Here is a 14,847-nt window from a genome sequence, read left to right as displayed (position 1 = left end):
ATGCCTACAAAGGCATGGCACTAATTATATAAAGATGAAAAACTGCCCTCAAGGACTTTAGTCTAATTGAGAAGATATAACATGTGCACAGATAAGTATAACACAGGTAAAATATGATAAGAGCAAAAGAGAGCTCCAAAGTGACCAAAATGTGAGGATAGAGATCTCTTTGAAGTGGGTGTGGGATGATCATGGAAATCCTTATGTTAAGGTGGTGTTTGAGCATGACCTTGGAGAAGGAGAATGATATACTGGGAGCATATTCCAGGTGTGAGGTTATACCATATCAGGTTAAGGAATAATTGGAGTCCAATTTGACTGGAAGTTAATGTCGAAGTAAGTGGGGAGTCAGATTAAGGAAGGCCTTTAAAGACTCCAGCCTAAAGAATTTGAGTTGTATTTTGTAGACATAAGGAAGCACCGAATTTTGGAGTAGCAGAAGAGTATATGCATTAGGAAGATGAATTTGGCAGTTATGTGAAGGATAAATTAGAAATTAGATAAATTGATAATAAAAATTTAAAAAATTTACAAGATAAATTAGAAAAGGGAACCTAGAGTCAGGGAGACCAGGATTATACCTTAGAGCTGGAAAGGATTTTGGGGAACATTCATTTTGATCCCCTCATTCTGCAGATGAGACACTGGTTAAGAGTCAAACAACTTAACTGAATTTCCTGGAACCACGAAGAGAGTAAAGGACAGGGCTAGAATTTAAACTCAGTTGCCTTTATTTCAAATAGAGGGGTCTTTCTGTACATAACACAGCCATTCAATTAGGACATCATTGTACTTATCTCAATGTAGGACAATTTGGGAAAGGAGAGTTTAAAAATTTCAGTCTTCAGTTCAGCCTTGAGTTGGGTTCATTTTCTCTTTCTTTTTTATTTCTCCTCTTTGTTCTCTCCTTTTTCTCCTTTCTTTCCCTCCTTTCTCTCCCTTTTCCTCCCTCTTCCTCCTTTCTCTTCTATTTCCCTCCTCTCTCCTCCCCTTCCTCTTTTCTCTTCTAGTAATAGAGCAATGATGATATGATGATCCATGCTACTCTGCCCTGGTCAGATCATTATCTGTAATAGGGTATGCATTTCTGGGTGCTACAATTTTATCTTTAATGGAATGCATGATTAAAAAAATGAATTGAAACATGTTTTGATCATGGGAAAGCTTTTTTTTTTTTTTTTTTTTTTTTTTTAGTTTTTGTTAGGCATTGGGGTTAAGTGGCTTGCCCAAGGCCACACAGCTAGGTAATTATTAAGTGTCTGAGGCTGGATTTGAACTCAGGTACTCCTGACTCCAGGGCCGGTGCTCTATTCACTGTGCCACCTAGCTGCCCCCGGGAAAGCATTTTTTAATGAGGTTTATTCTGTGGTTTATCTGATTCCTAAACTTGATAACTAGCTTCTAGATCAACAACAGGTTTGTTAAGCCTTATTTGTGTCTGGTTGTGACAGTTGTCACATTTTACAATTAACAGAACAGGAGATTCATATCCTCCTCAAGTGCTTTACATTTATGCACATTGTATTATACTTCCTCATTATACTAATATTCCACTAGTTAACAAATTTTGCTTCCAAGAGCTTCTGCTATGCATCCAACTCAGAAGTTCTTATTGCCAGTGAAGTTGGTTTTCTCTGTCTCATCTGATTTGGAGACAGGCAGTAGTTTATTTACTCTTTTACTTGAGCTTCTAAGTCAATGAAGATTGACTTTGGTTCCTACCAAAATTTTAGAAATTTAATATGAAGTGAATGGTTTGCAAACATTTAGAAAAGGAAGTAGTATTTGCTAGAGCCAATTTTAAATTCCTTGAGATTAAGTCATGCTAATTTAATCTCTTTTTTTTTTGCCAACATCACTTTATTAGCTATTAGCTCAGGGGAGTGTTAAAATCATCATTTACCTGTTTGACGAAAGATTTAACAGTCTTTGTCAACATTGTGGAGATACATGGATTAGATGATAGTATAGCTAGGTGCATTCAAATTGGTTGAATGACTAGACCTAAAAGGTTGTTATGTATTGATGGATTTCATTTTGTAGGTACTTTCTAGTAGAATGCCTCAGGAATCTATCTTTAACCCTGTACTATTCTACATTTTATCAAACGAAGACAAACAACATAAAGACATAGACAACATTCTTATGGAATGATACCAAGACACCCTGAAGGTCTCATTGAAGAACTTCAGAATTGATTGTATAACATGGGAGACACTGGCACAGGACCTCCTGGTGTGGCATGTCCTCATCATTGAGGGGCTGCTCTCTATAAATAAGGCAGATTGAAACAGTTCAAAGGAAACATGACATCTGTAATTTTAGAGTACCCACCTCAGGTGTTCACGTGGTCTGTTTGTACCCAACTTATGGGAGAGCATTGCATGCTTGTATTAGTCTGGTCAGCCACAGCTGGACACACTGTAATTTGTCTCAAACATAGTGATGTCATTTTGGTCTTCTTTGATAATAAAGAACAAGAACCAACCAAAATGCATAGATATTGTAAAGCTGAAAGGGATAGCTAGCACATTGAATGACAGATTGTTTCAGTTTGAGGAGGTAGTATCTAGACTTTTTATTTCATCAGTGTTGGAATTTTGTGATAAAGAAACTCCCTCCAATGTAGAAGAACAGCTTTCTTGTAATTGATAATTTTAGAGAGTTGCCTGACAGGTCAATGAAAGATTGAGAAATTTGCCCAGGGTCACACAGATGAAGATATATCAGAGCCAGAACTTTCTGATTCTGTCATGGTCTCTCTCCATTAGGCTTCTCAGAATGACAGATTTAGGAGATCAAGACTTCAATAACTAAACTAGATTATGACCTAATCTACTTGTAGATTAAATTTAATTGGGATCAATGCAAAGGCCTATTTCATAGAACTAGAAGAGGAGCCCAAACCTTCTCATTTTGTTGTAGCAGGAGAAGCTCAGGTAGTTGCCCAAGGCCACACTGGAGATAAACAGCACGCTCAGGTTTCAGGCCTCAGTTCTCAGAGAATCAAATATTCTTTCCACTACACCTACACTGGATTTTTTGTGTATTATTTTTTGAAAAAATCAATTGTACAAGTGCACTGAGATGGAAGATAGCAAATAGTTCCTGCGAGCTGGTCTTAGTGCACTAGAAACTCAGTGTGAGTCAGCAGTTTGATCAAGCCAGAATGATAAGAACATTTTAGACTCCTTGGGGGGAGAAGTAGAGTTCAGAAACAGGTTCTTGGAGGTCCATTGTTGTCTAGTCAGGCCACATCTGGATGATTATGTTTTCAGTTCTGGGAGTCAAGAGGATACAGAGAAGGCAGCTAGAACAGGGAAGGGATTCACTAACAGGCCGTATGAGAAACACATGAAAGATCTTGGAAAATTTTCCTTGGAGAAGGGCAAACTTTTGGGGGATATATTATGCCTGTCTTCAGATAGTATGTGAAGGACCCGACACATGTGATCTCTCATCTAATGAGACAACATATGGGAAGTGCTTTGCAAACCTTAAAACAATTTATAAATGCTAGGTTTTTCTTTGGTATACGGATTCAACTTGTTCTGCTTGGCCCACAGAGGGAAGTAGAAGACAGGCAACATGAGGCAGTGGACTTGAGGTTAGAGAACCTGGATTTGAATCCACCCCTGCCACCTTCTACCTTTGTGATGTTCACCTCTCTGGACTTCAGTTTCTGCATCTGTAAAATGAGGTTGCCTCAAGAGGTAGTGGATTTCCTATCACTAAAGATTGTTTAAATGGTAGTTGGAGGGATGTCATAGAGAGGATTCGTTTTAGCTACAGAATGAGTTTAATGACCTCCAACTGTCAGGTTCTTTTTGTATATTTCTGGTCTGAACTAGAATGGTGGGAGTAGCCAGGAAAGATGTATGCAAGAACATTTGCTATGATGGAATCTATGGAAGTTGGCAGCTGATTAGAGAATGAGGAAGAATGGAAGATGGATTGAGGTTTTCAGTGGTGTCTGGGACCAATAATGGAATAGTGAAATTAGGATGAGGGGAAGACAATTCAGTTTAATGTATATTGAATATTAGTGGTTGTTGGAACATCTCAGTAATCGAGTCCAGGAAGCTGTTGAAATTTTTGATTGAAGGCATATATTTAGAAAACATCCACTTAGAGAGGATCTTTAAGTTGTGAGGGCAGATGTGATAAGCCAAGATACAGAGAGAAGAGAGAAAGGAGGGCCAATAACCTTCCAATTAAAATTCTTGTTTTGTGGAACAGGATCCAGTTTAAAACTTTATAGTTGAAAATAGATATCTCCCTTAACATTCACCCATTAATCCATATTATTTTATTTAGGGATGATCAATTAATTATATGTCCACTTCTTGCGCTAGTCAACCTGCATTCCTCCATTTGGTCTGAAAAGATAGAGAAGTTTTTTCCCTAAGCATGCTGAAATTGATGCTAAAATCTTGCTTGTAAAAATCAGAGACATTGGATTTGCATTTCATAAGCATGTATGAATTATAGGAAATCTGGCATGTCTTTTCATGGTTCTGTCCCTAATATTTTTAGAGAATACTCAAGAAGAAGCTAATAAATGCTGATTATTCTCAATAGAACTATAAATGATATGGTAGTTAACAAATGTGTTCTTATTCTTTAGCCTCAACAGTTCATTCTGGTGAGTGGAGGAAAGCAGTGGCAAAGATTATTCCAAACTCTAACTCCCATATCATCTATATTCAGTTTATCATGGAATTACATTTAAAAAAAACCTATTGAATATGGGTAATATAAGGATCTAGTAATTTACTGAATTATACTGTGAAGAGCTTTAGGTAGAATTGTTCAGTTGTCCAACTTCCCTAGATCACCATGTCTTCCCTCAAAGCTGGAGAGATGGATTTTCTTCCAGCTTTCTTCTAGCTTCTAGCAGCTTTCTGACTTCAAGTGCACTCTCACTCTTTCAGTTGATTGTTTTCCCCTTACCTGGAGGGAGAAGGAAGATAATTAAAAGTTCTTCTTTAAGAGTTAATGGGGGGGGGCTAGGTGGCACAGTAGATAAAGCACTGGCTCTGGAGTCAGGAGTACCTGGGTTCAAATCCGGTCTCAGACACTTAATAATTACCTAGCTGTGTGGCCTTGGGCAAGCCACTTAACCCAATTTGCCTTGCAAAAAAAAAAAACCTAAAAATAAAAGTTAATGGGGGCGGCTAGGTGGCGTAGTGGATAAAGCACTGGCCCTGGAGTCAGGAGTACCTGGGTTCAAATATGGTCTCAGACACTTAATAATTACCTAGCTGTGTGGCCTTGGGCAAGCCACTTAACCCCATTTGCCTTGCAAAAAAAAAAAAGTTAATGACAAACATGATGCATGCTTAGCAATACTCTGTCCCCTCATTGTCCTGAGATAACAGACTAATCAAGCTCCCATGGTTTTGCTGGGCAAGAGACTTTCCCTTGACCAGTGCATGAGCAGTTGCTCTCCCACCTGACTAATAGCTACCTCTGTGATGTTTACAGAAGTCAACTTTGACCCCATCCCTCCTTTGTAAAAAAATTAAAACAAAAAGACTGGAATGTCGCATCCAGGCCTAGGTTTCACTTTTTTTTTTTTTTTTAAGGTTATTTATTGCAAGGCAAATGGGATTAAGTGGCTTGCCCAAGGCCACACGGCTAGGTAATTATTAAGTGTCTGAGGCCAGATTTGAACCCAGGTACTCCTGACTCCAGGGCCAGTGCTTTATCCACTACGCCACCTAGCCACCCCTAGGTTTCACTCTTGCTCAGTGTCCAAGGTCACACAGCTAGTAAGTGTCTAAGGTCATATTTGAACTCAGATCCTCCTGACTCCAGAATCAACATTGTGCCATCCTCCCTGCCCACCATTCAGATAAAGAGATTGAGTCTCAGAAATGAAATCTTTGCCAAGTCTGAGGTAGGTCTTGGATACAAATCTTCTGACTCAAAAACAAAGTTTCCTGAGAAAATGAATCTTAACTCAAATGACTCTTAGCCCCCATGAACTAATCTTAACCCACATGGTAACCATATACCCTGCTTTCCTAAATCACATAGCTCATAAAAGTGTGCTCCCCAACTTCCCACTGCTAGAGTCTGTTCACATTTAGCCTACTTTTCCTTAAATAATCAACTTTTTATTCACCTCAAAAAAAATAATTAAAACTGTAAATGACCCTACAAAATGGTAAAGGTGACAAAAAATGGAAAACAGTTAATTTTGAAGGACTGTGGGAAGATAGGCACACTAATATGTTGCAGGTACTATTGTGTATTGGAGCAACCTTTCTGATAACAATGTGGAATTATGTAAGAAAATGACTAAACTCTTCATACCTTTTGACTCAGAGATCCCATTGCTGAGATTTCTAAGTCATAAATAAGAGTTCCAATATAAACCAGAATATTTATAGTAGCATGTTTTTGAGGTAACATGGAACAGGAAACAAAGCGAGCACCTATTATTTGGAGAAAGGTTAAATAAATCATGTATATATGAATGTAATGTAATGTTATTCAGATAGAAGTAAGGAATGTGAGGAATTCAGAATCATGGGAATCTTTAAATAAATTGATCTAGAATGAAACAGGCATAGGATCATAAATTTAGAGCTGAAAGGAATCTTGAAGATCCTCCCTCCTTTTAAAAATTCTATTTTATTGATACTTTTGCTTTTATATCGTCTTTCTTTCTGAATATTCCCACCTCTTCTCCCCTGCTTTGCAAGGGATTACTTGTAACAAAATATAAACAGGAAGTGTGGGGGGGAGTCTAGAAAAACCAATCAATAAATCAGTTTGTTTGACAGTATGTGTAGTATTCCATGACTATAAACCCCATCTCTTTTATTGAACCAGGCTTAAATATTATAATTATCCAGGGTTTAGTTTGGATTATTTAGTCTTTCTGTTTATATTACCTTAGTAATTATGTCGTTTTCCTACTTCTACTTTCTTTTCTTTTTTTTTTAGTTTTTGCAAGGCAATGGGGTTAAGTGGCTTGCCCAAGGCCACACGGCTAGGTAATTATTAAGTGTCTGAGGCCAGATTTGAACTCAGGTACTCCTGACTCCAAGGCCAGTGCTCTATCCACTGCGCCACCTAGCTGCCCCACTACTTTCATTTTTTAAATTAGTTTTTATCAATATCAAGTTTTTTCATGCTTCTCTGACCAAAGAAAAATAATACAGAAATGATTGTGGTGTAAAAACAAAAGACATCAGTGAAATTTGCTTTTTAAGAAATAGCTGAGCTGTAATGGAAGTGGATTATACACCAGTTTCTGAGGGCATGTTGGTTATCTAAGGAATAAACTATTTGAGGAGTTTAGAGTCAAAAGCAAAATTCATATAATCATGGAATCCAGGAAGTGGAAGGGACCTGAAAGGGCATTTAGTTTCCAAACTTACCTAAGAATGAATTCCCTTACAACTTCATGTGATCATCTTATTTCTACTTAAATACTACCAGGGGTATGCAAGTCAGGGCCTCATGCAGCAGTCTATTCAATTTTCAGGCAGTTACAGAATCCTTCCTTAGTTGAAGCTGGACTTGGTTTCCTCTGTAACTTCTACCCATTAGTTCTGTCCTGGATATGTGCTTGCCAAGGCCTATCCTTCCCTCACCCTCAGAGTCAGAAATTTGAAGTTGGTGGATCATGTTCCTCTAAGTCTTCCCTTGTTTGAAATTTCCAAAATTTAATTGAAAAGTAAGCAGGGCTCTCTTGTTCCCCTATAATGACTCATTTTTAGAGCCCTTAAAAATTTTTTGAGGTACTTTTACTGAAGGACAGTTAGTAAGTGTCTGAGGCCAGATTTGAAATCAGGTCCTCTGGAATTAACACTCCATCCACTGTACCATCTCCCTGCCTACCATTCAGATAAGGAAATTGAGTCTCAGAAATGAAGTAACTTTGCCAAGTCAGAGATCGGTCTTAGATACAAGTCTTCTGCTCAGAGACAAAGTGCTTTTAAATTTCATCGTGATGCCCTTACTGAGAACTTTTAAATGTGTTACAGTGATCCACATATGCAACTTTTCCCATGAAGCTTTTCTTGATCGTTTAGCCAAAATTGACTTCTCTCTTTTTTAGAGCACTGTGTACTTTTCTTCTGCACATATCACATTCTATTTTTTTGGGGGGGGTTACACATTATGGGTTACACATCTGATTTCTCTCACCAGTGTATAGCTAGCTGCTCCTTGATGACAGAGACCTTGCATTATTAGTTTTTGTACCTCTGATGGTACTTAACACAGGGTCATGTTTGTAGGAAGTCTTAATAAAAAGTTTAATAAATACATAATTAAGCACAGTATAACATTTTAAAGTGTTTTAATAAATTTAACGTTACTAGACTCATCTACTTTTTTTTCTCCTCTTCTATTTTTAGGGTAATTCCAATAACATTGCCACACTGGATGTTTCAGCAGGCTTTGTTGGCTTAGACCACTATGTAGAAGTACCAGCTATGTTCCTCACAACTTTTGCAACATATATAGGACCTATCCTTTGGGCCATTCACTTACTGAGTTTTTTGAGTTCAGAAAACAACAGGTAATGACTTATTTCAACTACAGATCTGGTGATAAAGTAGCTAGAATTAAGAATAAGACTTGCATTCATAGAATTATTTAAGACTTAGGACCTTAGGGATTATCTAAAATGGAGTCCACGAGCTTCTCTTTTTTAAATATTTCAGTAATTAAATAATTCAGTTATTTCTTTTTAAATATTTCAATAATTATATTTCATGACTGGTTTCTTTTGTAATCTTACGAATTGTATTTTATGCATAAAAAAATTCTTTAAAGGGGTACATAGACACCACCAGATTGCTAAGAGGAATCCATGACACAAAAAAGATTAAGATTCCCAACGTAGACAAACTTTATTTTATGGATGAGGGAAATCAAGCGCAGAGAAGAGAAATTGCTCAAAGTTAGGGATAGGCAGTAAATAACAAAAGTCCAAAGTTGTTCTTCCAACATGCTGCCTCTCCTTTGCTTTCATAGTAGCATCAGGGAGCTCACAGAATTTTTTTCCCAAATTAAATTATGTCCATTGTTCTATATAACAAGAAGAAACTTTTAAAATCAAGAACTTGACAGACTTCCATCTAGAAGACATTCAGAAGTGATAAGGGGAGGTTCCTTGGTACCTCCAGAATTGGATTGTTCTCCCCTTGAGAGTTCTTGGTAGCACCCCAGTCTGTTTATCTCTTTTAGTCCTTTGGCCTCAGCATTAGTCAATCTGGCTTCCAAGTGCAGAGGAGACAATGGGAACTCAACTGCCTTCACAGATACTGTCTGTGAGCTTCTGACTCAGTGAGATTTATTCTTTACCTTTCTGGAGCATATGAATAGAGTCATTTGAGTATATGACTTTAAAAGCTACAAAATCCCTTGAGAATTCTGGAGGATACCTTCTTAGGTTCCTACTAAGACCTACCCCAGGAGATATGCTGTATGGAATAGGCCAGGCTTGGCATAGAATTGGTGGGTAAATAGAGTGAGTAAGAAGGCTTGTTTATGCCTTGTGCTATATTTTTTAAAAAGGGCGGATAAAACTGAATGGTTTTTAAAAGTTTATTGATTTTTTTTCCTTATATCACTTCCTAATGACTCTCCATCCCTTCCTCTGTACTTAGTAAGTACAGCTAAATCAGATCTACACTTAATCCTGTCTCAAAATGTCTGCTTCTCTAGTCCACAAACTCTGCCAAGACTTGGTGGGCACACATCATTCGGAGTCATCTGCCTTTCATCAGAGTTCTAAAGTCTTTCAGTTATGTTCTTGTCTAGGATATTGTGGTCATTGTGTACATTATTTTTCTAATTATATTTACTTTATTTTGCTTCAGTTTTTCCCAAGTTTTTCATAATTCTTCATAATCATTATTTCTTATGGCAGAATAATATTTCATTAGATACAATTTGTTTGACCACTCTTTACCATTGGACATTTCCTTTCACCCCCCCTTTGTATATTTGAGATCTTTTTCTCTGTTTTTGACTTTCTTGAACTATATGCTAGGTAGCTTTGCCTCTGTGTGTTAATTATATCAACAGAGAGAAAATGACTGTGCAAACTGAACCTAGAAGAGTTCCAAAGTAGTATGAGACCTGTCCTTCCCCTCAGTTGCTTATAGTTTAGCCAGGGAGAGAAGGTATTATATTCATCATAAATTAAATTACAGTGCTTAGGTCAAATGGCCCTTCCCTTACCTTCTGTACTAGTTGAGTTCATAAGACAAAAGATCTTTGAGTACAAAAGTGGTTAGAGAAAATCCCATGGAGTAGGCAGCATCTCATGGCAGGTAAGATTTGAGTAAGTTGAAAGGAGAAGGAGAATGTATTTCAGGCAAGAGAGCATGAATTTCTTAGAGTCAGTTGTATATAGGAACATCATTTTGTGGAGCAGAGGATAGAAGTTGGGGAAAAAGTATAACAATAGATTGGATAAAATTTTAGAAAACCATTGAATGTTGAACTAATCAGTTTAATGAAGCAAACATTTCTTAGACATTTAACGTGCCTAAGGTACTGTTCTAGAAATTAAAAATGAAAAATGACTCGATCCATTCCCTCAAAGAGCTTACTGATGATGTTTTTTCTTTGTACTTAAAGAAAACCTTGACATCAGGAAAGGGATGCCATAACACGCAAGTGAGTTGAATTTGATTGAAAGGGGGGCTGTGCTAGATCAGCAGCCTCACTTTCTCCTCTGGGGCCATCTAGTTCAGTGGCCAGATATGAATCAGGACAACTGGAGATGGTCCTGGATTTGAGGCAATCAGGGTTAAATGACTTGTCCAAAGTCACAAAGCTAGTAAGAGTCAAGTTTCTGAGGCTGCATTTGAACTCCCATGCTCCCGACTTCAGGACTATCTGCTGCTCTATTCACCACACCTGGCTGCCAAGAGGTGAAGTAGTGAGTTTTTTTTTCCTGGTAGGCATAAGAAAACCTGTAAGTTTCTCAATCAAGGAACTGACATGATGGTTTCAGCATTTTGGAAAAATTCTGCTTAGCAAAAATGTGCAGTCTAAGCTCTGTGCTAGATCGTTGAATAGAAAGGCAAATGAAATCATCTTAACCCTCAGGGAGCACCGACCATTTGTGTGGTTCAGTGATGCAATCTGTTCACTCTGCATTAATAGAAAGAATGTATCAAGTCAGGAGGGAGAGAGCGCACTAATACCTAGCAGCATTGTGGATGCCACCCTTCTGTGCTCCCAGGAGGGAGGAAGAGACACAAGGCGGAGCGAGGCAGCTCTGGTTCCTGTAGGCAGAATAATAATCACTTAGGATTATATCAGTTTTAGCTTCCCTCAAAAAGCAGTATCTAATCCACTGTGTCTTGTAATTTTTTTTCCTTTCCTGGAGATCTCTTTTTTAGTTCCTTTACAATTATACAATAAAGGTAAATACACTAATTTCTTATGATAACAGCATCAGGGTCTGTGGTCAAATTTGAACTCAGGTCCTCCTAATTCCCAGAATGGTTCTCTAATCACTGCAAAACCAAGCTGCCCCCACTTAACCCTGATTGCCTCACATCCAGGGCCGTCTCCAGTTGTCCTGATCTATATCTGGTCATTGGACCAGATGGCTGCAGAGGAGAAAGTGAGGCTGGTGACTTAGCAAAGCCCCTCTCACTCAGATCCAATTCACATGATTGTCATGACATCACCTCTCTGATGGTATGGTCTTCATCATGATCATGATCATGATAGAATATTCTAGGTAGAAGAATTACTGAATTGTTTCCTGTACATCCCTGTAGATCTTCCTGAGGATCACAACCCAGAGTGGTTTCTTCCCTAAATCTTCCATGTTTGGGTTTTAGGGAGACTCATTGTGCCTTAGTTGGAGAGTTTATTATATTCCAAAGAATAATTGACTTGATTTTCATAAGCTTTATTACAGCATGCTGTGAAAAACTGGCTGCTGATCACCTTTCTATGACACTTTAAGGTGGATATATAAAGTAGTTTCCATGGAGAGTGAGAGTCAACGTGTATACTTGTGTGTCCCCTCTTCCATCCATTCCATCTTGGCAGAGCAATATTGAGTTGGTGGAACAGGATCCCCTTGATGTGAGGTTGGACCACATGGTCATGCCTGGGGCCATCGTTTCATCTAGCACCCATTCCTGCATGGTCCTGCTCCTGATGAAAGGAGCTGGAGTTGTTAGTAGCATAGGATACCTACTGTCACATTGTGGCCCTTTGGACCTGGGAATCAGTGGGAAGCCAAAGAAGAGCATTTCCTTGGCAGCTTCAAATGGTTTGGTTTTGGTTTTCTCAGAGGAGGAGAAGTTGGCAGAATCATTGAATCTCAGAGTTGAAAGGGACCATAGACAGGACAGCATCAAGACTAGTTCTTCCCTGAAGCCAAATTCCCCTTACAATATTCTTGATTGACAGTCCTGCTTCTGATTACATTCAGAACAAGAAACTTCTGATCTTTCAAGGCAGCCCATTCCAAAGGGTTTCTGAGTATTTGGTCAATGGTCAAATGTTTTTCATTTGAAGAAAAACCTATTTGCACACCTAGACCTATCCTAACAGATTCTCCTACCTATATATTTGCTTTGGGGAGGAGAGACAAGGGAAGGTTAATAAGAAAAGGTCTAGATGGCGCAACATTCCAGTTTGTAGATAACATAAAACTGGGAGAATACACACACACACCTCATGATAGGGTAAGGGATTCAGAAAGGCCTTGGCAGATTGGAGCCTTGAGCTAAAACTAAGTATGGGTGAGTAGAAAATCTGTCATCTTGATTAAAAAATCAAGTTCATGAGGACAAGATAAAGGAAGCACAGTTAAATAGCAGAAAATGTACTGAGGGTATTAGTGGATCACAGGTTCAGTTGGAGCCAGCAGGGTGATGGGGCCACCAGAAGAGCTTAGGTGATCTTGGGCTGCCTTCAGATATGCATGGGTTCCAGTAATGGAAGGCACAGTCCCGGTCAGACAACATCTTGGGATTAAGTGCTATTGTTTAAGGAGGATGTTGGAGAGAAGCAGCATAGCATGGTGGATAGACAGTTAGGAAGACCTTGGCTCCCATTAGACCTGGAACTTACTTCAGGGTGACACTGTAGAGATACCGAACTCAACAGCTGAGTTCCAGGATAGCACTGCCTGCTTTTGTAGAAGCAGTAAAAGTCCTTCCAGCAAAGTCACTCACAGTTACAAATCCTTTCTGGGGGGGGGGGGGCAGGCAAGGCTGCCAGAACAGTGGAGGGCCATGAGAGGCATCTCTGGAGCATTGTAGGCTGTCATGTGGCAAAGGGTGGTGAGCCTTGCCCTTGACCTCAGGACAGATGTGGGAGCCCAGGAGTGGTGGGGATATGGGCACTTGGCCCTGAGGCCTGAGGATAGGGGAAAGTGTTCCACACGAGAGTACCACACACCTTGAGAGGTGGGGTACAGTAGATGGAGAATTGGACTAGAGAGACTAATTCTGTGACAGACACAAGATGCCAGGGGTTAGGAGCTTTACATGGCATGGCTGAGAGGGAAAGGAAACATCAGGAGGCCATATGAGAACCCACAATCTTTCAGTCTGTGCGGCCGTTTAGGAATATCAGCCTCAGGATGAGTGTTGGCTAGTTTGCAGCTTGGGAACTTGGACTGGAAGCAATGGTTGAGGAGGCATGGGAAGAGAACTAGAGCTTGGGAGGCAAATGGTTCTAGCTGTAGGTTGCAGGGAGGGTCATTTCAGTGGATGCATGTGAAAGAGTGAGTTGGGGCATGCCTTAGTAAGTGAAGAATGTCTGTGTACCCAGATCTGATGGGGGGAGACAGGGGAGGCTGACACTTGGGTTCTCCTTAAATAACAGCCCAGTATGAATAATTTATACCAGCAGGGGGTGACAGGAACCTCAAATGGTAATGGCTGTGTAAAATGGAGAGTTGACAAAAGAACCATGTTAGGGACTTAGAATTGACAGAACAGAGCAGCTGTCTAGAAAAGCTGAGATCAGATTCTGTTTTATCATACAGTGGAGCAGAACCATTGATTTCTGAATTCTTCCTAACCTGGGGTTGGGGGCATGGCTTTGGTGTCCTGAGACTTGGGGCATTGGGATTGTTTTGTCACACAGCTATAAAGATTTTTAAAACTACTACAGACCCTTCAGCCTAGCATGTAAAGCCCTCACAATCAACCTGCAGTCATCCTTTCAAGACATTTCCTCTTAGCCCTCCCATGCTCGAGATCCAGGCTAACAAGTGGCTGGAACATTCAACTTGGCAAGGGACTCATTGCTCCTTTCTTTCTAAGAATTCAGTGACCAGGCCACATGAAAGGACCCAGAATCCAGTTCCAAGCAAACTTCCCTCCATTGCCTCCTGGATGCCTTATTGACAGATGTTTTTTTCATCAACTTTAGTTTTTTTCAAAGCAGAATTTTGCTTACTCTGTTTCTTTTTCTTTTGTTTGTTTTTTGTGAGGCAGTGGGGTTAAAGTGACTCACCCCAGGTCACACAGCTAAATTAGTATTAAGTGTCTGAGACAGAATTTGAATTCAGGTCCCCCTGACTGCAGGGCCAGTGTTCTATCGGCTGCAACTCCTAGCTGCTCTTCTGTTTCCTTTTTTTTTTTTAATTAAAGATATTATTTGAGTTTTACAATTTTTCCCCCAATCTTACTTCCCTCCCCCACCCCCGCCACGGAAAGCAATCTGTCAGTCTTTACTTTGTTTCCATGTTGTACGTTGATCCGAATTGAGTGTGATGAGAGAGAAATCATATCCTTAAGGAAGAATTCTGTTTCTTTCTTAAAAGACTTTTTTTTTTTAATAGAAAGTTTGAATCAGTGTGTTCTGTACTTTGGCTGATCATAGAGG

General features: G+C 39.3%; 1 protein-coding gene across 3 annotated transcripts in view; it reads left to right on the top strand.

The window, feature by feature from the left end:
• PIGG (phosphatidylinositol glycan anchor biosynthesis class G (EMM blood group)) overlaps nucleotides 1-14,847 on the top strand; it is a 108,749-nt gene that overhangs the window by 72,941 nt on the left and 20,961 nt on the right. For all 3 annotated transcript variants that reach the window (XM_074230114.1, XM_074230116.1, XM_074230115.1), the window contains one exon: nucleotides 8,379-8,542. In XM_074230114.1, the coding sequence (XP_074086215.1) occupies nucleotides 8,379-8,542 (164 nt within the window). The remainder of the gene's footprint in view (nucleotides 1-8,378; nucleotides 8,543-14,847) is intronic.

Source organism: Macrotis lagotis, chromosome 3 (genome assembly GCF_037893015.1).
Source record: "Macrotis lagotis isolate mMagLag1 chromosome 3, bilby.v1.9.chrom.fasta, whole genome shotgun sequence".
In the NCBI taxonomy this organism is placed as follows: Eukaryota; Metazoa; Chordata; class Mammalia; order Peramelemorphia; family Peramelidae; genus Macrotis; species Macrotis lagotis.
The sequence above is the reverse complement of the archived record's forward strand: the minus strand, read 5'-3'. Positions and strand labels throughout refer to the sequence as shown.